The 21,452-nt window shown below is 42.1% G+C and overlaps 1 protein-coding gene across 1 annotated transcript in view; it reads left to right on the forward strand.

Annotated features, from left to right (window-relative positions):
- The window catches only part of ARID2 (AT-rich interaction domain 2), a 143,783-nt gene extending 131,531 nt beyond the window's left edge, over window positions 1-12,252 (forward strand). The window contains exons 17-21 of the mRNA XM_056117751.1: window positions 2,312-2,450; window positions 2,542-2,627; window positions 6,410-6,533; window positions 6,622-6,713; window positions 10,569-12,252. Coding sequence (XP_055973726.1) covers window positions 2,312-2,450; window positions 2,542-2,627; window positions 6,410-6,533; window positions 6,622-6,713; window positions 10,569-10,713 — 586 coding nt within the window. The 3' untranslated portion in view covers window positions 10,714-12,252. The remainder of the gene's footprint in view (window positions 1-2,311; window positions 2,451-2,541; window positions 2,628-6,409; window positions 6,534-6,621; window positions 6,714-10,568) is intronic.
- The last annotated feature ends 9,200 nt before the right edge of the window (window positions 12,253-21,452 follow it).

A 21,452-nucleotide genomic window follows, 5' to 3' on the forward strand; every position in this document is an offset into this window, starting at 1 on the left:
CCGTTGTTGGAGTTACACGGTAGTTGGTGGGTGTAACTGTCTAGTTACTGGCAGGTCCAGTCCCAAACCGTGCAGGCTTGGAGATCTCAGCCCCGGGTCCCACACACCTGGGTTCCTCTGCCAATTCTTTTATGCGTGAGGCTCATCCCTGTGTGTGGAGAGTGGTCCCAGCATGGCCTTGGCTGGGCCCCGGTGGTCTTCAGCTGTTGGGCCCAATAATAGTGGCTGGAGCAATAACACAGTGGGTAGGGCATTTGCCTTGCATGCGGCCAGCCCTGCCAATCCAGATTCGATTCCTCCGCCCTTCTCGGAGAGCCCGGCAAGCTACCGAAAGTATCTCGCCTGCATGGCAAAGCCTGGCAATCTCCCCATGGCATATTCGATATGCCAGACATAGTAACAAGAAGTCTCACAAGGGAAACGTTACTGGTGCCTGCTCGAGCAAATCTATGTACAACGGGAGGACAGTGCTACAGTGCCTCCCCTAGCACTACCGATGCTCCCCAAGCCCTTCCCAGAGTGATCCATGAGCACAGAACCAGAGTGAGTCCTGAGCACAGCCAGGTGTGTGTGATTCCAAACCAAAACACAAACGAAAAAACACCACAGACGTTCCATCTGATAATTTGGAAATTTGATAGCACAGCGGTAGGGCGTTCGCCTTACAAGCGGCCAACATGGCCGACCCGAGTTCGATTCCTCCGCCCCTCTCGGAGAGCCCGGCAAGCTACCGAGAGTATTCGATATGCCAGACACAGTTACAACAAAGTCTCCAATGGAGACGTTACCGGGCCCGCTCGAGCAAATCGACAATCAACGGGAGGGCCTTTACCTTTACCTTTACCGTACTTTCTTCCCACCATCCTATGACTGTCATAGCTAGTAGCTCGAATTGAGTTACACAGGGACCAGAGAATATCCAGAGTACAGAATATTGCCTTCCACTCTGCCCCTCCTGGTTTCAATCCCCGGACCACAGGGTCCCTTGAGCACTGACTGGTGAAGCCCCCGAGTTTTGAGTCAAGTCCTTTGTTTTCTGGCGCCAGGCTGATGGTTTACGAAAGGGCTGCCTGACATCGTTTTGTTCAAGGTGCCACATTCCCAACGCTCACGCTGACCCTCATAAGGATATGTACCCCAAGGAACGTCCCCAAGTCCCCACGCACTGCTGGAGAGCCTCCCCGTTTTGAAAAGAGTTTTCTCGGCTCCTGAAAAAAATACTCAGTGTTAATTTGAAAGATATTATTGATTGCATAGCAAAAATTGGTATCAAAGACAGGCTTGCTTCCGTATGCATTTTTTAAGTCCTGAGAGATCAGCCATAAACTTGAGGATTGTACAAATATTTTAGTTGCTAGATTTTGTAGTGAAGCTTTTTGATGTATGTGCTCATCTAGAACCCAGTGTCTTCACCGGGTTTGTGTTGTAGCTAATTCTGGAGACTTGTGTCTGACTTCAGATCTGTGACCTTCTGGGTGGATATCTAAAATGTGAATTCAGTTAATAGACAAGACTTAATATTTATAGCTTTGAAATTGACTATACTAGAGAGAATTTTATGTAATATGAACTATTTTATGTAATATTTAGCAGCTTTTATATAAATGTTGAATAACTTTTAAGGGTACAGTGGAATATTTTTACTTATAAGATAATCTGTTGTATTTTTAAATACTTTCAGGTTGGAGTGAGAGTACAGTGAGTAGGGCATTTGCCTTGCATGTTACCAACCTGGGTTCACTTCCTGGTCCCCTGTAGGATACCCACACCCTTCAAGGAGTGATCCCTGAGTACAGAGACAGGAGAAAAGCCCTGCGTGCATCCGGGGTGGCCTGGAAAAAAAAATTATTTATTTTTGTTTTTTGTTTTTGCTTATTGAGTCACCCAGCGATGCACAGGGGTTTACTCCTGGTTCATGCACTCAGGAATTACACCTGACTGTGCTCGGGGGACCATATAGGATGCTGGGAATCGAACCCAGGTCAGGCCGTGTGCAATGCAAATGCCCTACCTGCTCTGCTATCACTCCAGCCCTCCCCCTAAATTTTTTTAAAATAAAATACTTAATAAATTCTTAAACAACCTTCATTGAAGGTAGGGAATTAAGGATGGACATTAAAGTTAAATTACCAAAAATATTATATAAAGTTTAACAATTTGACTTGGAAATATAAGCAGGGATATTTTCAAAATATTCTTTGAAATGAACTTGAAATCTGCATGTACTAGTTTCCTAATGCTATGTATTAGTCTAGAAAATTAGGAAAGCCAACTTTTCGGACTATTTCAGACTACTTCCACTTTTTTTTAGGTGGTTTCAGACACCTTCACAGGTTTTCTACCATGCAGCGACTGAACATGGAGGAAAAGATGTATATCCAGGGCAGTGTCTTTGGGAAGGTTGTGAACCTTTTCAGCGTCAGAGGTTTTCTTTTATTACCCACTTGCAGGTACACTTTCTTATTACTGTTTGGGGAGTAACTCGCTTGGGTGCATTAAGGATCCTGATGTGTATTCTTTTGTTTCCTCTTGATCGAAAAGGATAAGCACTGTTCAAAGGATGCCCTACTTGCAGGGTTAAAACAAGACGAACCAGGACAAGCAGGAACTCAGAAATCGTCTACCAAGTAAGTAATGTATTTACACACTGTTGTACGTCTGTCGTGTCCGTCAGTAACCAGCTGTGTGAGCTTGTTCACGTTGTGTACATTCTCTATGTTTGGGTAAATTCACTTATTTCTTTTTGTTTTCCTTTTTGTTGTTGTTGTTGTATTGGGACCACACTCAGGGGTTACTGCTGCCTCACCCCTGAGGAACCACTCCTGGCAGTGCTCAGAGAACTCTATGTGATGCTGGAGATTGAACCTGGGTCAGCCACATGCAAGGCGAGCGCCTTACCTGCTTACTATCTGTCCAGACCTAACTTTTTCTTTTCATTTTAGTTTTTGTATCACAGCCAGAGATACTCAGGGTGGGAGGGCTTTTCCAGTCACCATTCTTGGGGACCCCCAGCCTATGGCTGCCTCATATATAGTGTAGTCTAGCCCTGTGAGCCATCACCCGGTCCCCTCTAGAAGTCACTCTACTACGTACTAGCTAGTTGGACAATGTGATCTATAAGGTACCTTTTAGCTCTCATATTTGATTTCTGTCTTGTATTTTTTATTCAAGTCCTTAGTGGTAGTGACATAATATATGAGAGATTTTTTTGTAAATTGGAAAATATAGTTTTTAGATTTTATTTTAGAAAATAAGCCTGTATTTGATAATGGCAAAGATTTCTCTTTACAGTTGTGTGTGTGTGTGTGTGTGTGTGTGTGAGTGTGTGTGTGATATTTACTGTAGAGTTACTCATCTAGTATTCATTAACATACTAGTAGTGCTAACTACTAGTAGTGTTAACAAGTTTTGAATCCAGGTATTTTTAACTCTCTTACAATGTTACATAACTTGTTATTAAGAGTCTGCAGGGGCCAGGAGTTAGTACCCAGCTTCTGTTCCCATGACCATGACCCAGGAGCCTTCTGCACCACAGTCCCTTGCATTGAGCTGCTGGTCTGATTCACTGAGAATCCCACACCCTCCCCCCCCCAAAAAAAATCTGCTTATATTGGGTATTGTTTCAAACATAAAGAATATAGAGAACCATATATAGTCTATAACTTTACAAAGGGCTCAGAGATTACAGCAGGTAGGGGGGCTTGCTTTCATGTGACTGACTGGAATTCAATCCCCAGCATACCGTGTGATCTTCAAGCCACTCTGGGACTGATCCCTTGAGTAGAGAACCAGGAATAAGCGCTGAGCACCGCCAGATACGACCCCTTCCCCACCCCAAATCTGTAACTTCGTAGAGCTGAAATTGAAGAAGTACATAGAAGCTTCTGACATACTTTTGTCGCCCATTCTAATATACTGTTCGCTCCATCTATTGGGCAATAAGGTGCAATGATTTTGCTATTCTTAAATATCTGGAAGATTTCTTGAGGGCTGTATACAATTCTCGATGTAAAAGTACTAAAATGAATGCATAAGATACTATACTATAAGCACTTAGCTGTTCCAATCTGGGAGATCAGAAAGGCTTTTCGTAAGAAAGGTCATTCAAACTGAGACCCAAATAATGAACAGCAATTAGCTGAGTGACTGGGTTTGGATTTTACTCTAAAGTCAGTGGAAAGTTACACTTTACTACCACATAAATTTTTCTATGATCTTTACTTTGTTTAAATTTGTATACATTATTTTATATAATGCATTGGAATGTTGGTTTTCAAACTTCATATTTCAGTTACAGTAAATTAAAATTGCTTATCACTGTCCCTGTCCTCCCATTGTTCATCGATTTGCTCAAGCAGGCCCAGTAACATTGTGAGACTTGCTGTTACTGTCACGGATAGCTTGCCAGGCTTTGCGGTACGGGCGAGAAAATTGCTTATTACTTACATAAAACCAATAACATTTCCTAGATGTAGATACAGGTACAGAGATTTATAAAGATGGCATTTATGTTTTATTTAATATTCAGAATTAGTTTACTGGATTAAAAAGTGTCAAGAATATCGTACTTTACAGGTATGAAACCTGAAATGCAATAGGGCAAGTCTGAAACAGTCACACTTTAGTTATAGTATCAGATATAGATAGGGTTTCCCTCCATGGAAGCCACTTCTCTTTCCACCACTGCCTCACTAGATTACAATAAATACTGATGCAATTTTTCACATAGAAATATTGAGTATGGCCAGAGAGTGGTTCGGGCACTTGCCTTTATGTGGCCAACCCTGGTTTGATCCCAGCACCCCATATGGTCCCCGAGCCTATCAGGAGTAAGCCCTAAGCACTGCTGGATATGACAAAAATAAAAGAAATATTGAGTGTTATTAATATAAATCTGATTTTCACGATCATCCTGTTGTTCGTCAATTGCCTCGAGCGGGCACCAGTAATGTCTCCTTCCTACCCCTGAAATTTTAAAAGAGCCATATTCAATGCTCTTTCAGGGCTAGGAGAATGAGACCTATCATTGTTATTGGTATTTGGCATATTGACTACAACACGGGAAGTTTGCCAGACTCTGCCGTGTGGGCAGGATACTTTCGGTAGCCTGCCAGGTTCTCCAAAGGAAAAGTGAGATAATAAGATGCCGCGCTTCCAGGAGCTGGGTTTTATAGTCTCTGCGTCTTGGCCATTGACGGGACCAACCTGGTGCTGGCGGCAGCTGATGGGTGTGACGCCTACCTACTGGAAGATGGGGGATCTGGGTGGAGAAGGCCCAGTCCCGATCCGAGCAGGCTTGGAGATCTCAGCCTGATTTTATATAAAATTTATCTCTGCAATCCAAAAGACAGTAGTTCTGTATTAGGAAGATTGTTTGTGATTATGAAATGTAAGATTATACAGTACTTTTTAAAAATGTAGTATTTGGGGCTGGAGAAATAGCACAGTGGGTAGGGCGTTTGCCTTGCATGCAGCCGACCCGGGTTTGATTTCCAGCATCCCATATGGTCCCCTGAGCAACACCAGAAGTAACTCCTGTGCATCGCCAGGTGTGACCCAAAAAGCAAAAAATAAAATAAAATAAAAATGTAGTATTTGGCATAATTTCATATATCATCAGATGAGCTAAGTGTGTACCAATATACACTTAGATAATGTTTTAATTGGGTATTGTTTAGTAATAATTCGCAGCTAAAATTATAGGCCTTTTTCTTAACATCTTTGCTTTATATACAAAGCTGGGAACTCTTGCCACTTTGGCACTGTATTGTGTTTGTATTTGTATTTGTATTTTGGGCCATAGCCAGTGGTGCTCAGGACTCACACTTGGCTCTACTCTAAAGGATCATTTTAGGTCTTGTTTGGAAGATTATATGAGGTTCCAGGGATCAAACCCAAGTCAGCCACACGTGAGACAAGTGGCCTGCCCACTGTACTATTGTTTCCCTACCCTGTACTATGTTGTATTTTGATCACATATTTACTGGTATGGTGACTTTTGGAATGGGTATATCTGTCGTGTTTCAAAAGCAATATATTGGTGGCAGCCAGAGAGATCGTACCAGGACAGAGGCACCTGTCTTGCTGCTAAACCCACTCTGATCCCTGGTTTCTCAGGAAACCGAGGAGAGCCAAGGAGACAGACGGTCTCTGAGCTTAGAACCCTGAGCGCCTCCTGTGTTAGCCCAAAACCAAGTAAGTTTAATAGAGCAGAGCGCAAAAAACTGACTACTTTGATACAATGAGTTCCTTTTCTTGGCCAACACAAAGAATTAACATTATTCCTGGACAGTGGGAGATTTTATTCATCCTGTATCAAAAGGTTCAATAGGGTTTGGAAAGTTGGTCATTATTGTCATTGTCACTAGCAGTATCTTTAGCTCTTTTTCTCTCTTTCTTCTCAACGTAGGCCGCCAGCTGTGGGGGGCACAGGCTCGGCTCCGAGGGCACAGAAGGCCATTGTGAACCACCCGAGCGCTGCCCTGATGGCTCTCAGGAGAGGATCTAGAAACCTTGTCTTCCGGGATTTTACAGTAAGAAACCTTTAAAGCCTTACTGGCAGAGGTGTGTCTACTGTGTGATTCAGATCCTTATTCTTTCTTCCTTTCTTTCTTTTTCAAGGATGAAAAAGAGGGACCAATAACTAAACACATCCGACTAACAGCTGCCTTAATATTAAAAAATATTGGTAAATATTCAGAATGTGGTCGCAGGTGAGTAATCTTCTGTAGCCAGAGTGAATTTATAATGGGGAGAATGGGGTTGCGTCGCACCCAGCAGTGCTCAGGGCTTATTCCTGGCTCTGGACGCTGCAATCACTCTTGGTGGGGCTTAAGAAGACCAAGCAGGGTGCCAGGGATCAAAACCAGGTTGACCAAGTCCACGGCAGGTGCCCTACCTGCTATACTGTCACTCCAGCATTCAGTAATTAAGTAATTAATTTTTAAATGTAAGTAAGATTAGCTATCAGATTTATCTCATCGATTTTTGTATGTCCAGAAACTCATGCCAGAGTAAGGCTATCATGATCTCTTAAAAGCCTTAGCTCTCTTAAAAACATTAGAAGTTTACGTGCTTATAGCATTTTATTATTAAGTTTTCAAATGGCCGTTTAATTTAGAGTGGAAAGTAAATCTGTTTCAAAGGAAACGTAGGAGAGCCAAGGAGATGGGTTTTCGTGCCTTGGGCTTGATTCCAAGGGCTGTGTGGTCCCTGAGCCTTGCCAGAAGCAACCCCCAGGCCTGCTGGCTGTCCAGAGCGTCCCAGCAGGAAGGGAATCCTGGCATTAGCATAGCGATTGTGGCGTCACTTTCATCGTGTGGAATTCTGTTTGGGAAGAGGCACTTGGGCAGTGTAGGGTGAGGATCAGGGCTCCCCGCTGGTGTAGAACAGAGGCCACGCCGACGAGTGCGAGCCCAGTGCTGTCACGCTGACAGCTCGGTGCTCATTCTGTCGGTGGCTTGGAGGTACTGGGGGCCTCAAGGGCCACCAGTGCTGTTGCTGGGGTGCGGAATGCAGAGCCGGGAATCAAACACCTGGTCAGGCCTTATGTGTGCCAGTCTTGTTCTCCAGCCCTTTAAGCAAACCTTTGAGCCCCGGCAAGAGGCATTTTGGAGCTGAGCAGTGGTCTACAGCAGGGAGAGCATTTGCTTTGCATGTGGCCAAGCTGGATTCAATCCCCTGAGCGCCACAAGGTGTGACCCCCAAGACAAAACTAAAATCAAAAATGATAAACATTTGTAGGACCCTATTGAGGCCATAGGTATTGCTTAGACTCACTGTGATACTCTGAAATGGTCAGTTTCAAACCGCCTCCAGCAGACCAGAGAAACTCAGGCCCTGTCCCACTGGGTCCTTCCAGCCCCGCCAGTCTCGATTCTGCTTTTCTCTCCCGATCACTTTTGCCTGACTTCGTACTTTACAGAGTAGAAACATAGTCCCTGTGCTGGTTTTTTTTCTTTATTTTCTTACTCAGATTTATTCATGTAGTTGATGAGGCAGTTCTTGGTTCATATTATTGCAGTATAGAATTATATTGTAAAGGTATATTAGCATTGATTTTTTTTTCCATTTTACTTTTGATTGGCATATTTGATTAACTTATTTCCAGTTTGGAAATCTATTAAGACCGTCTGCTATATGAGTTCTATACAAGTTTTTGGTGAATTGGTTGTACACAATTTAAATAAAGGAAATATTCATATGACATGAATTGGTTGTACACGTGTCATATAAATATTTCCTTTTTGAACTTTTAAGAGGATTCGTAATTTATTGGTTATTGTAGCTTAAGTACATAAATGCTGAATAATTCTGTAACAGGTATTGTCAGTATAATCCCCCCAGTAATGAGTCTCAGTCTTTTCCTATACTTGCCAGCATTTGGTTTTATAATTTTAATGTTTAGTTTTAGCTTCTCTTGAGTAGATAGCATATATAAGTATAGGAACAAGCTAAAAGCAAACATCCAAGCACTGGAGTGATAGCACAGCAGATCGGGCACTTGCCTTGCATGCAGCCAACCCAGGTTCAACGCCCAGCGTCCCATATGGTCCCCTGAGCACTGCCAGGAGTGATTGCTGAGTGCAGAGCCAGGTGTGGCCCAATAGAACAACAAAAGCAAACTTCAGCTAACTAGAAGAGAAAACTTGAGACAGGGATGGGTTGCGGGCTGGGGTGGGGAGGGAATCCGGGAACGCTGGCGGAGGGACGCTGACGCTGGTGGTGAGATTACTGTTGAAATATCGCCTAAAACTCAGCTCTCTCAGTGACTTCACAAATCATAGTTGTTTAACAAAAAATAATTTTAAGAACAGAAAACTTGAAAAAACAGTCATTTTTATTTAAGAGTAATTTTACAAAATCTTTGCTTTTTCTATGACACAAATTACATTGTCTAATTGTGACTTTGTTTCACTTCTATAGCATTGCTCTATAGCAGTGTCCTCCCGTTGTTCATCGATTTGCTCCAGTGGCCCAGTAACATCTCCATTGTGAGACTTGTTACTGTGTTTGGCATACAAATACATCACGGGGAGCTTGCCAGGCTTTGCTGTGCGGGCGAGATACTCGGTAGCTTGCCGGGCTCTCCGAGAGGGGCGGAGGAATCGAATCCGGCTCGGCCGGGCCAGCCGCACGCAAGACAAATGCCCTGCTGCTGTGCTATTGCTCCAGCCCTCACTTCTATAAATATACTTTATTTTCTAGTGGCCTTTCTGTTGTTGTTGTTGTTGTTACTGTTTTTAGGTAACACCGGACAATGCTAGGGGTTACTCAGGAATTACTCTTGCACTGCTTGGGAACCATATGGGATCCCGGGGACTGACCCGGGTGTGAAGTGTGCAAGGCGAGCACCCTACAGGCCTTACTGTCCATCCAGGCCCCTCCTGTTGGTCTCTTAGGAGACACTTGCGTCTTTGCTTTGCTTCTTTTCCCCTCTGAGCACACCTAGCTTTGTTCAGGACTTGCTCCTGGAGTTGGCTGCAGGGACCCTCCTGGTCAGCCCTGGGGAGCTGATGGGCCTCCATGGCGGAGCACGCAGGCGCCCCACCACTGCCTTTCAGTTCTCGGAGGCCATTTTTTTTTTAACTGTGATAAAAATTTGTAACATGCGCTGTTTGGTTGATAATGGGTTTTTTGTTTTGTTTTTTTCTTTTTGGACTAACCTGGGAACTGTGTGCGGCTGGGAATCAGGCAAGGGTTAGGTGCATGCAGGGGTTAACTTAGCCCTCTACTATCCTACTCTGACTCCCTCAAGTGTACATCATTCTTCACTAAGCACAAGTGTGTACCATAGACCTCTAGAGCTTCCTTAATACATCTTGCTTAATTAAAACTTGCTGTCTGGAGTAAGGGATGTGGTTCAGTAGCATGGCTTGTTCCTTGCAACCACGAGACCTCGACTCAGTCCCTGGGACTGAAAAAGAATCCTTTCATTCCCTTTGATTAGTGCCTCTTAATTTCTGCCTTCCCCTGGCCCCAAGCCACCAGTCTGCGATTTTATAAATTTGACTGAGAAACAAGATTAGAATTTTCTAGAAGTGTGAAGGTACAGAATTGTGTCTTGCGTGGGCCAGAGGGATAGAACAGTGGGAGGCTTGTTTGCCTTGCATGTGGCCGACCCGGATTCAATCTCCGACATACCAGATGGTCCCTGAGCACCACTAAGGCTGATTCCTGAGTGCAGAGCCAGGAGTAACTCCTGAGCATCTCTGGGTGCAGCCCCCAAGCCAAAAATAAGTAAATTTCGCCATGCAGTCCACCTTGTTTAGAGGTACCATGGACAGAAGACATACGATGGTGCCTAATTTTGCCACGAACTGGCTGACTACACTTAACCAAAAGTCATTTCCATCTCGAGTGCCTCGGGTTTGCCTCTGTCTGCTCCTGAGGACTTTGAGCAGGTCACGCTTCTTTCCCCAGGCCCGCCTTCTGCAGTACTATATTCAAGTGTATGGGTATAGATATTTGAGTTGTTTTTTAAATTCGTAGTTTCTTAACTTAAACGATCTCTAAGGTATCATTACTGTGACTTTGGATACTGACAGAACTTCCTTTTTCTTTTCCAGATTGTTAAAGAGACATGAAAACAACTTATCAGTGCTAGCCATTAGTAATATGGAAGCTTCCTCCACCCTTGCCAAATGCCTTTATGAACTTAATTGTACAGTTCAGAGTAAAGAACAAGAAAAAGATACAGAAATGCTGCAGTGAAAAATAATTCCACTTCTACAGTGGGGACACAAAGTCAGATACATTTCACATACTGTTACTGAAGAAAGCACCAAGTCTTAATGGAACAGAGACCATAGAATGAATTTATCTCCTCCGTGATATTGAGAGGAAGTTTTGTATTCTGATCTCTGAACGAATCCCTTTGTTCTCTGTTTTAAAAAAAAAATCTAAAAAGAAAAAGAAAAAAAAACTGCTGTGGGATTGTCAACCAGCTCATCTGCAGGATGTCTCTCAGATCTGATAAGTCCTGATGGAAACTGGTAGGATCAGAATTCAGTACCATCCACATTGGAATATACATGGAATATTGTAAAACCTACATGAGCAGATGAAATAGAAGCATTAAATATTTTTATCTATATCCAAAAAGGAGCACATTTTTATATTTACAAAACCATTTAAGCTGGTTTGAATAATTAAAAAAAAATGTTTCAGCACACCCGTACCCCCGATCTCAGGGGGGCACCAATATCTAGCTATGGATCGTGTGTTTTGTTTAGAAATCAGTAGCTTGGTTTTCTTACTTGAGCCAATATATTTTCACTTATTTATTATCATAAAATTTACCAGTCTGAATAGATCTTGTAAATATTTGTGAATAGAATGAACATCTTTCATACCACTGCAGCCACTGGAAGTATATTCTGTGGTGTCCTAGAAGCATTATTGGTAGGTCCTGAAGTTTTCTAGACTTTCCTGTCAATTGTAAGTAATTGTGATATATTCTATGCAGTGGATGAATGTTCTTTAAATTTGTGTAAATACTTCTGCAAAGGTACTGATGCTGTAAAGTCAAAACAGTTTTGTGGAACTGTGATTTTTTTTTTCCATTTTTCTCTCCCCTCCCTTTTTGGTTTTTTCCTTTCTTTCTTTTTTTTTTTTTTTTTGTATTATACACCTTATAGAACTCATTTTGCTGGCTGAAAGAGTATGGAATAATATATCTCATGTCATTTTTGTAGAAGAAAAACTATTTGAAGGTTTTGTTTTGGTGGGGGTTTTTTTTTTTTGTTGGTTTTTTTTGTTGTTGTTTGTTTTTGGTTTTTCCCTAACATGTATCCACTGTAAACGTTTGTCATGTGCAAGCTCAGAGCTTGGACAGAATTTTTTGTATTTGTAAATTGGTTTAAATACATGGAATTTTATACAGGTTTTCTCCTGTGTTATATATGCATTATGTGCAGGTATGATATTTTCTTCACTACTTTTTCTATCTTAATATAGTGTGGAATTTTATTGTATTATTCTTCCATTCTTAATACTGTACCACATTCCTGCTCAGAAACTGCTCACTTCCTTAAATTGTCTTTTTCCTCCCCAGCGTGAAATGTATCCATTTATAACTGCCTATTGCCTGTTCTATTAGCATCCAAAAATGTGGAAGGCCTCCCAACCACCATTTTCTGCTGTGTCCTTAGGATGTGCAGTAAAAAATATAGACCTAACAGTTTATGTTATAGAATGGCTTTATTTACTTTGGTGACTGTTTATAGTTTTTAAATAAAAAACTGAACATTTTCTTGAGTCCTTCATTTCATTTAAGACATTCTTTAAAAATATAGAGAGAAACAAATTTAACTGAAGGCCAGGTCCAGTCACCTGTCTATTTTAGTATATTTTGATTTATAGGACATTAAATTGAGAACAGATAAGAAGGGTTCTTCACATTTAAAAAAAATAAAAAACCTTACGTAAGGATTGGGAGGCAGTTTCCATTTGTTATGATGCAAAGTAAATTCAGATTATTGTTTCAAACTGTTTCTTTGACTGCTTATAATCACAATATATTCAACTTGAATTTTGGGACAGATTCTCTTAGTGAAAGAACCAGAGGTGGATATAAATTTTTAAAACTTTTCATCCAAAGGAAAATCTGATTTCTCCCTGAAAGGGGGCGGGGGGTAACTGGCATTGCGCTCTCTGCCATATATTGATGATTACTTAAAACTTTTAGCCAGCATTAGTCAGGATAAATAATAGGATTGTGGGGTTTTATTCTTGGCCCACTTCCAAGACTGGGGCTCCCGGGCCAGACACCTACAGATCATATGGACAGACTGAAATGACCTTGGAATTTCCCTAGTCTTAAGAGGCCCCAGTGATGACATGTGTTGGAGAATTTTCTATTTGTTGTACTTGACTCAGAATCTCTTGAAGTGTTCTGAAATAAATTTGTGTAACGTGTTTAAAAGAAAACTGCTTCTTTGGAAAACAAACAGCTTCAATGATGATTCTAGAAAAGAAACTCTAGGTGTCGGGAAACTAATTTTCATATTCACCATTCTTCCACCTCTCTGGAACTGCATTCTCGTTTCTGTGCTATATATGTAAATATATCTACAATCCCCTTCAAGTATTGGTCTCGGCAGAAATTTTTCTAAATGTTATTTGACCTAATTAAACCAATTCCGCTTAGACTTTTCTTCTAGCTTTGTAGAACTCTAATGAAATACCACGGACTTGTTGGGTAATGAAAGTTCGTGCTCTTGCACAGTAGATTCTGCGGTATGCTCTCACTCATGGAAAAAGGTGCTCCTTGCTAGACAAACTTGCTGGTTTGCAGTATTGTTATTTTTGTCTAAAGTTCTGTAAATACATGCTTTATGTGATCTTGGAGAAGTCTGTAAATAATATAGTCTACAGCATAGAGACTGTACAGTTCTGTGTTAATATGTGCCTAGTGCTCTGTCGGCACTCAATACATTTTAAGTAACAAAAATTGATAATCATATAGCCAAGGCATATTTTTCTTCTGAGCTTGAGACAGGATGTGACTATATACTAATGAGACTCAGTAACACAAGCCACACGTGAAAACTTGTCTCATTACTTTATAGTCATGCCATGTATTTTTTTTTATCCATAAAATGACAATAAAAATGATTTTTAAAATGAGAATGTTTTGGATAAGTGACTTCTGTCCTGATTAATCACTGTGATTACTTAACACTAAACAAAGGGAACACGAAGTTCTTTGTCACCAAAATAGAAGCTGCAAAAAAGCAAGAACAGAGCTCAGAATTCATCATGTGGGCTACCTGGCACTTTCCTCTCAGTTCGTTTGAGCTAAAATTGGACTAAGTTAAAAGTGGGAAAAAAGTCCAGCCCAACTGTTGACTGACCATCCGGGGGAAATTTTAGCATTTTGCTCAGTTTGCTTAACACAGACTCTTCAGGGTACAAAACACTCTCGGAGATAGAATTTTAACAACTTGTTCCTGAAGCAGCAAAATCCATGAAGACAGGATTTACTTGAGTAACAGCCAGGATGTTCTGATGATCTTATGATGATCCACTAGATAACATGAATCTTGCATTGCATTCTTTTATCTTCATTTTACTGAAAAAAAGCAAATGCTTGTATTGATTAAAAGACCAGTTTTGCAGGCTAAGGAGTGAGATGCTTTACATTCATAAGACCCTGGCAGTCTCAAGCACAGCCAAAACAGTCCAAGATTACAGGGCCTATAAATAGGCCTGAGGCACAGTGTCACCTAGCACATCCATTTTTTCTGAAGAAGACCACATTTTAAAGTACCAAGAGAGGGGGCTGGAGTGATAGCACAGTGGGTAGGGCGTTTGCCTTGCACGCGGCTGACCCAGGATTGGTTCCCAGCATTCCAAATGGTCCCCCAAGTATCGCCAGGAGTAATTCTTGCGTGCATGAGCCAGGAATAACCCCTGTGCAATGCTGGGTGTGACCCAAAAAGCAAAAAATAAAGTACCAAGAGAAAGGCTCTCTTTTCCAAGTCCTAGTTACTTGGGTTTCAGTCTAGAATCCACATTTGGATCCGGTACTCAAAATATAAATGGCGTTTAAGGAAACCTGTATTCGATCTCTATCACCACATGGTTCATCCAGGAGTAACTCTGGAACACTGCCCGGCGTTCAAAAAACTGTGAATAGCTAATAAAACCATGCAATTCAAGAATCAAAAATTGGGGGTCCAGGTAGTATGTTGTCTTACACGTGGCCCACCCACTTTCTGTCCCAAGTAGTTCCTCATGCACCGCCAGAAATAATTCCTGAGCAGGGAGCCAGGATAAGCCCCAAATACGTATGACCCAAAAATAAAGTTAAAAAAAAATTGGTACGTGGGAGATGGCGCCTAAATGGTGTCTGGCTGGAATCATTTCTAGGTGGAATAACTCCTTGATGGGATGGCTCCTAGATGCTGTGTAGGACAGAGTCGAAGATGCTTTTTCAGGCTTGGGCCTGGGTTTGATTTCCAAGCAGTGCGGGGGGTGCCCTTGTGCTGAGTGTAGTCCCCAAACATAAAGAGTCAGAGTCTTAAGAGCTTGAGAAGTCCCCCCTTCTCCCATTATGCTGGGGGTGACTCTCAAATAGCCACTGTTAAGCATTCTTCAATCCATCTCTGGTGTTGGTTTTATACTAGAAAATAGTATTTTCGGGGGCTGGAGATTTATTCTTGGGGCTGGTGAGATAGCACAGCGGGTAGGGCATTTGCCTTGCATGCAGGGTGACCCAGGTTCAAATCCCACCAACCCATATGGTCCCCTGAGCACCACCAGGAGTAATTCCTGAGTGCAGAGCCAGGAGTAACCCCTGAACATCGCCGGGTGTCACCCAAAAAGAAAAAAAAATAGTATTTTCCCCTTTTTATATAAGATACTTCAGACCTTGAACATGCACTTATATATTTATATTTCCAGATTTCTTAAGAGTCGTTTCCTTTCTTAAGTTATGTGAGTATTCCATTTATAGCTATGGTGATGTATTTTACTAGACCTTATTGAGTGACACAGATTGTTTTCAGACTCAGTATTCAGGTATGTGCAGAACAGTTTTTCTGGTCTATAGTCATCTTATCAATTCTCAGAATGGAGATGTTACTGGGCCCACTCGAGCAAATTGATGAACAACGGGAGGACAGTGCTACAGTGCTATAGTCATGTGTATTGTCTCGGAGTTCATAATAATGCAAAATAAAACCTACTGTTTACCAATATGTAAAGAAGGTTAGTTAGGATGGACATGTACCTTGACCAAAGTTATATGACAAGTTAAGTAGAACTATTTTGGCAGCCAAATTAGGTCAATAAGAATTCTTTGCACAGGAAGTCAGACACCTAGATATACACACAAGACACCTACTTTTATGCAAATTTTTATCTGCTGTATTATTTCTTTTAAATGTTCTTTTCTGCATTTGGTTTTGTCTTTTTAGTGTTTTCCAATTACTCATTTATTTTCCAATTTTATTATTTATATTACTTTGGCATTGCTAGAGTCAAAACCTTCAGGGGTTCCCATAACAAAAAAATTTTTTTTCTAAGATGAAACTACAGTAAATTGAAACCACACTCAACAATCAACTATCCATTCTGCTATGTAGTTTGAACAGCTGTTGGCTGGCTCTTTTGAGCAATGTATTCCTCCTAAACATTCCTGATTATTTGTAGGCGTTTTCCCTAGTTGAAGCCTAATAGCTCATTCAGCTGGCTGATGGTGAGCCTCGGCTGCTTGCATAACACATTCAAGTAACTGGCCTGCTCTGAGGCCTGGACAACTTTAAAATGCTACTCAAGATAAAAAGTAAAACAAGTGTCAATAGTGTTAAAGTATGCGAGAGATGAATTATATCACAAATGTCATTTAAGTGATGGGAGTGACAAGCAAAGTAGGAAGAGCTTTGTAGAGAAAATCACGTCATGGTCCTCCCGTTGTTCATCGATTTGCTCGAGCGGGCCCAGTAACGTCTCCATCATGAGACTTGTTGTTACTGTGTCTGGCATATTGAATACGTCACGGGGAGCTTGCCAGGCTCTGCCGTGTGGGCGAGATACTCTCAGTAGCTTGCCGGGCTCTCCGAGAAGGGTGGAGGAATCGAACTCGGGTCGGCCAGGCTGGCTGCGTGCAAGGCAAATGCCCTACCGCTGTGCTATCGCTCCAGCCCTGTAGAGAAAATATGTCTTAGATATTAATATCCAGAAAAAAATGTCTCAAAGGCAGATAAAAATGTAATAGATCTAATAGCGTAAAGAGATTAAGGCTGCAATGATTTGTTCAGGCAAAGAGCTTATAGAACTAGTGCTGAGGTTAATTAGTAAATATTAAGAAATCAAAGCTTTGATCAAATCAAAACTCTTACTCCTTAAAGCTTAGGGTTAACTCCTCATGGTGCTGTGGGGACCATATGTGAGACCATATTGAACTTGTATCAGTCACATTCAAGGCAAGCACCCTACTCACTATACTTTCTCTGTTCCTGAGCTCTGTTACTTTAAAATACATTCCTCTATAACTTTTGCCCAGATTAAGAAGTAGAGCTTGGCAATACCACTTCTGAGAATATACCTGGGGGGCCCAAAAGCACAATAGAAACAACATCTGCATTCCTATGTTCATTCCAGCACTATTCACCATAGCCAGAATCTGGGAACAACCTGAGTACCCAAGAACAGACAAATGGATAAAGAAACTATGGCACATCTGCACAATGGAATACTATGCAGCTGCAGGAAAAATGAAGTCATGAAATTTGCCTATAAATGGATGGACATGGAGAGTATCGTTCTGAGTGAAATGAATCAAAAGGAAAGTGAAAGAATGACTGCCCTCATTTGTGGTATATAAAAAAAATCCATATAGTAGAAGACTAATATCCGTGGCCAGGGAAAACAGGGCCTAGGAAGACTGGTCAGTGGTTGGAACTAACCGCAAGTGTGTGTAGAGCTGAGGGTAGGTAAGATAGAGAAGGGACTGCTATGGCAATAATAGTTGGGAAAGGAACCCCTACGTCTCTTTGCCTCCCCCACCCCCACGTACGTGGGTTCCAGGACTAAATCTCCAGGTCACCCGGTGGCAGAGGACCCAGGCTGTCCCTCCCCAGCTCCCCGCCACCCAGCAGACTGACTGTCACACCCACAATTTGCCTTCGGGTGCCATCTTAGCGCACCAACAGCCCTGGCTCAGAGACTCCCAATTGAATCCCCAAATGGATTAGTGCCATACAGAGATGTCTCTGGAACCCAACCATTTACAATCTAGAAATTTACAATCGCTGCCACGCGAGCTCTCATGATATTCAAAGTGAGAAATGGAAAATAAATCATCCAGCGTCTTCCCCTGGCACGTAGGCTTGAATGGTGGTGGGAAATTTCGAGCAAAACATAATGCCTAAAATTAGAGAGTATTGGGTAAATTGTCTTCCATAGAGGCAGGGTGAGGACTGGGATGTGTGGGGAGAAGAAACTGGGGACATTGGTGGTGGAGAATGTGCACTGGTGGAGGGATGGGTGTTCCATCATTCTATGGCTGAATCTCACACATGAAAGCTTTGTAACTCTATCTGATGGTGATACAATAAATAAAAATTAATGTGGAGTTCGTGCCCAATTCAATCAGCTTACTCTACGGCTGAACAAATAGCAGTACTCCTACATTACTTAAAAATAATAATAGTAATAGCTGGGAATGATCACACGGGACAAGATCTGAAGGTTAAAAGTAGGTAAGGGATATTCTTGATAACCTTTCAGTATCAATATTGCAAACCACAATGCCCAAAAGGGGAGGGGGGTAGGGGAGAGGGAGAGAGAGAGAGAGAGAGAGAGAGAGAGAGAGAGAGAGAGAGAGAGAGAGAGAGAGAGAGAGAGGGAGGAGAAGGAGAGAGGCAGGGAGGGAGGGAGAAGAAAAGTGCCTGCCATAGAGGCAGGCAGGGGGTGGGGGTGGGGGTGATGGGAGGGAGAGAACCTGGGGACACTGGTGCGGGGAAATGTACACTGGTGGACTGAAATCCAATCATGAACTCATGAACAGCTTTGTCATAGTCTATCTCACAGTGACTCAATTAAAAAGTTTTTTTTTTTTTAAATAGAGCTTGGTAGCCTTTTCTTCTCAGAAAGCCTCCATCCCTCCCACTCAGAACTGTCCCTCTCCCAAGTCAGCTATCCTGACTTTATTTATTGGGGGAAGAGATGGGGTTTGACCACACCTGGCAGCTCTTGGCAGCTATCCTAGTTTCTGCACAGAGAAACAACCGCGGGCAGTGCTCAGAGGGGACCATATGCAGTGCCAGGGATCCAAGCAGATCCTCCCTATGGAAGGCAAACACCTTATGCCGTTTCTCTGCTCTAGCGTCTTGATTTTGAAGAATTCCTCTCCTATATGTTTGTATTTCATTGGAGCCATGCTGGTCTCTGCTGGGTGGGCATGATTTGCCAAGGCTCTAACTCAAGGCGAGACATATGACTAGGCAAGTTTTTGCCACTTGAGGCAGATCCCATACTCTTGGAGGGGGAGGGGGAGTGTTTGGTTTTGTTTGTTTTGAATAACCTATGCAGTAATCTCATATGCTATTTCGTAGTTTTGTCTGCAAGGCTTCCTTCGGCTCTGTGCTCAGGGGTCACTCCTGGCAGTCTCAGGGAACAAGATGGGGTAACAGGGATCAAACCGGGTTGGCCAAGTGTAAGGCCAACACCTACCCACTATACTAGTTTTGTCTATTTTTTGAACATATAGAAATACAACGATTTGCTCGAGCAGGCCCAGTAACATCTCCATTGGAGACTTTGTTGTTACTGTGTCTGGCATATCAAATACGTCACGGGGAGCTTGCCAGGCTCTGCCCGCGGGCGAGATACTCCCGGTAGCTTGCCGGGCTCTCCAATGTTGGATTGACCCTGGTTTCTGTCATTGTCACTTGGTCTTAAGATTTATCTATCTCTTTACAAGAAGCAATAGTTCTTTTATTTTCATTGGGAAAAATATTGCAACGTTGATAGCATTTGGGTTGTTTCCAATTTGGAACCATAACAAATGATTATATCAACATTTCTATCCTTGTCTTTTGGTGCACTTGAGCCTGCATTTCTGTTGAGCATTTATTTAGCCGTAGAACAATCTCAGACTAGCTAGATACTGCCAGCAGCCTAAAAAAGTTTACAAAGCAAATACTCCAATTAGGTGTTGAGAAATTCTAGAAAGACATCAGAGATGCCTCAAATGAAGTTGGGTGGGGAAGAGGCAACATACTCTACACAGTAAAGTACTTGCCACAGCTAAGGCCGGCATGCTATCTTTAAAGACTTCTGAGATGATTTCGAAAAAGCCATGTTACAATGATAATTTTAAATCATCCTCAGCCTGAGCAGATCTGTTAAAAGGTATTTGGAGTAACTCCTGAGCATCACCAGGTGTCACCTAAAAAAAAAAAAATATTAGTTTTGAGATTTTGTTTGAAGGAGTTTTGCCGTAAAAAGTTTTCAGGCAGGGTGGCATATGAAATTTCATTGCTCGGCAAAGTATTAATGTTAGTTACACTGATTGATTAATATTCAGGATGAACTGGAAGACAAAATTAGAAAAGTGATGCCTCTTTTGCAAACCACAGCACCCAAAAGGAGAGAGAGAACAAAAGGGAATGCCCTGTCACAGAGGCAGGGGGGGACAGGGGTGGGGGATGGGGGGTAGGAGGGATACTGGGATCCATGGTGGTGGAAAATGGGCATTGGTGGAGGGATGGGTACTTAATCATTGTATAATTGAAACCCAAGCACAAAAATTTCTAAGTCTACAACTGTACCTCTTGGTTTGTCACTAATAAAAATTTAAAAAAGAAATTAGAAAGAGTGATCCCTTGCAGGGCTGTTCTAGTTGACTTGCGGATGAGATCTCTCTTGAGGGGAGAGTACTGGGTCTAGAAATACAGATGCCGTTGACTGGGGACGAACCTCACCGGGCAAGCTGTGGGATGCAGAGGGAGGACTGAGGTGCTGACGAGCACAGGCTTGGTGCTCAGCCTCTCTGTGAGATCTCACCATTCCCAGCTGAAGGTCTTGGGACAGTAATACTAGCACCCATTTCTCAAGGTTGTTAAGAAAACTAAGAGACTGTAAGTGAGGAGAGCCCACAGAAAACTGCTCAATGTCGGCCACTGCTATGGAGATGGGTAAAGTACTTGCCATAGCTAAGGCAGGTATGCTATCTTTATTTAAAAAAAAATAAAGAATTCTGAGATGATTTAGAAAAAATCACGTTTCCATGATAATTTTGAAAGTATCTAATTTGTTCAGGCAAGTAGGCAAATAAAAACCTGTTGAATTAGCATACATAACATGCCCAGGTTCTTACAAGGCTGATTGCACCTTGGAAATGGTCAAATATTTGAGATCTCATCTGCTTAATCGATAAGATAGATTAGAATTTGAACACAAGTTTTTAAAAAGTATGTGTGGTGGGGAGGGGGAGGGAGGCTGTTCTAAATATCAGGTGCTGCCATCTCCTCCTGAGAGCAGGGATAGAATCCAAATACTTTCAAGACAAACTGATGTAATTGTGTTGTTCTACAGAACAGCTGTGATCTGCAGGGGTGCTAGGAAGACACAGAGAGCTCTGCTACTTGGCTGCCATTAGATTCCACCTGGGGAGATTTTAAATGATCCCACACCAAGAGACTGATTAAATTAGTTTTGGGTGAGCCTATATACTGCCTTTTTTAACTTTATGTTTGTGTTTTTTGAGACGCACCTGTAGGTGCTCAGGATCAAACCCAGGCCTCCTGCATGCAAATCACGTGCTCCTGTTCATTTTAATGTTAACCCATCTTGATCTGGGCCCCATTTTTTAATTTTATTAATGTTGGGTTATTTTGTTTATACTTTGTTTTGCTGTGCTAGGGATTAATACTTGCAAGTGACATGGTTGCAGTACACCTATCACCCCTTATTGCCATTTGGGTAGGGGACTGTGGAAA

This window comes from Sorex fumeus, unplaced genomic scaffold (assembly GCF_029834395.1).
Source record: "Sorex fumeus unplaced genomic scaffold, SorFum_2.1 ptg000036l, whole genome shotgun sequence".
Lineage (NCBI taxonomy): Eukaryota > Metazoa > Chordata > Mammalia > Eulipotyphla > Soricidae > Sorex > Sorex fumeus.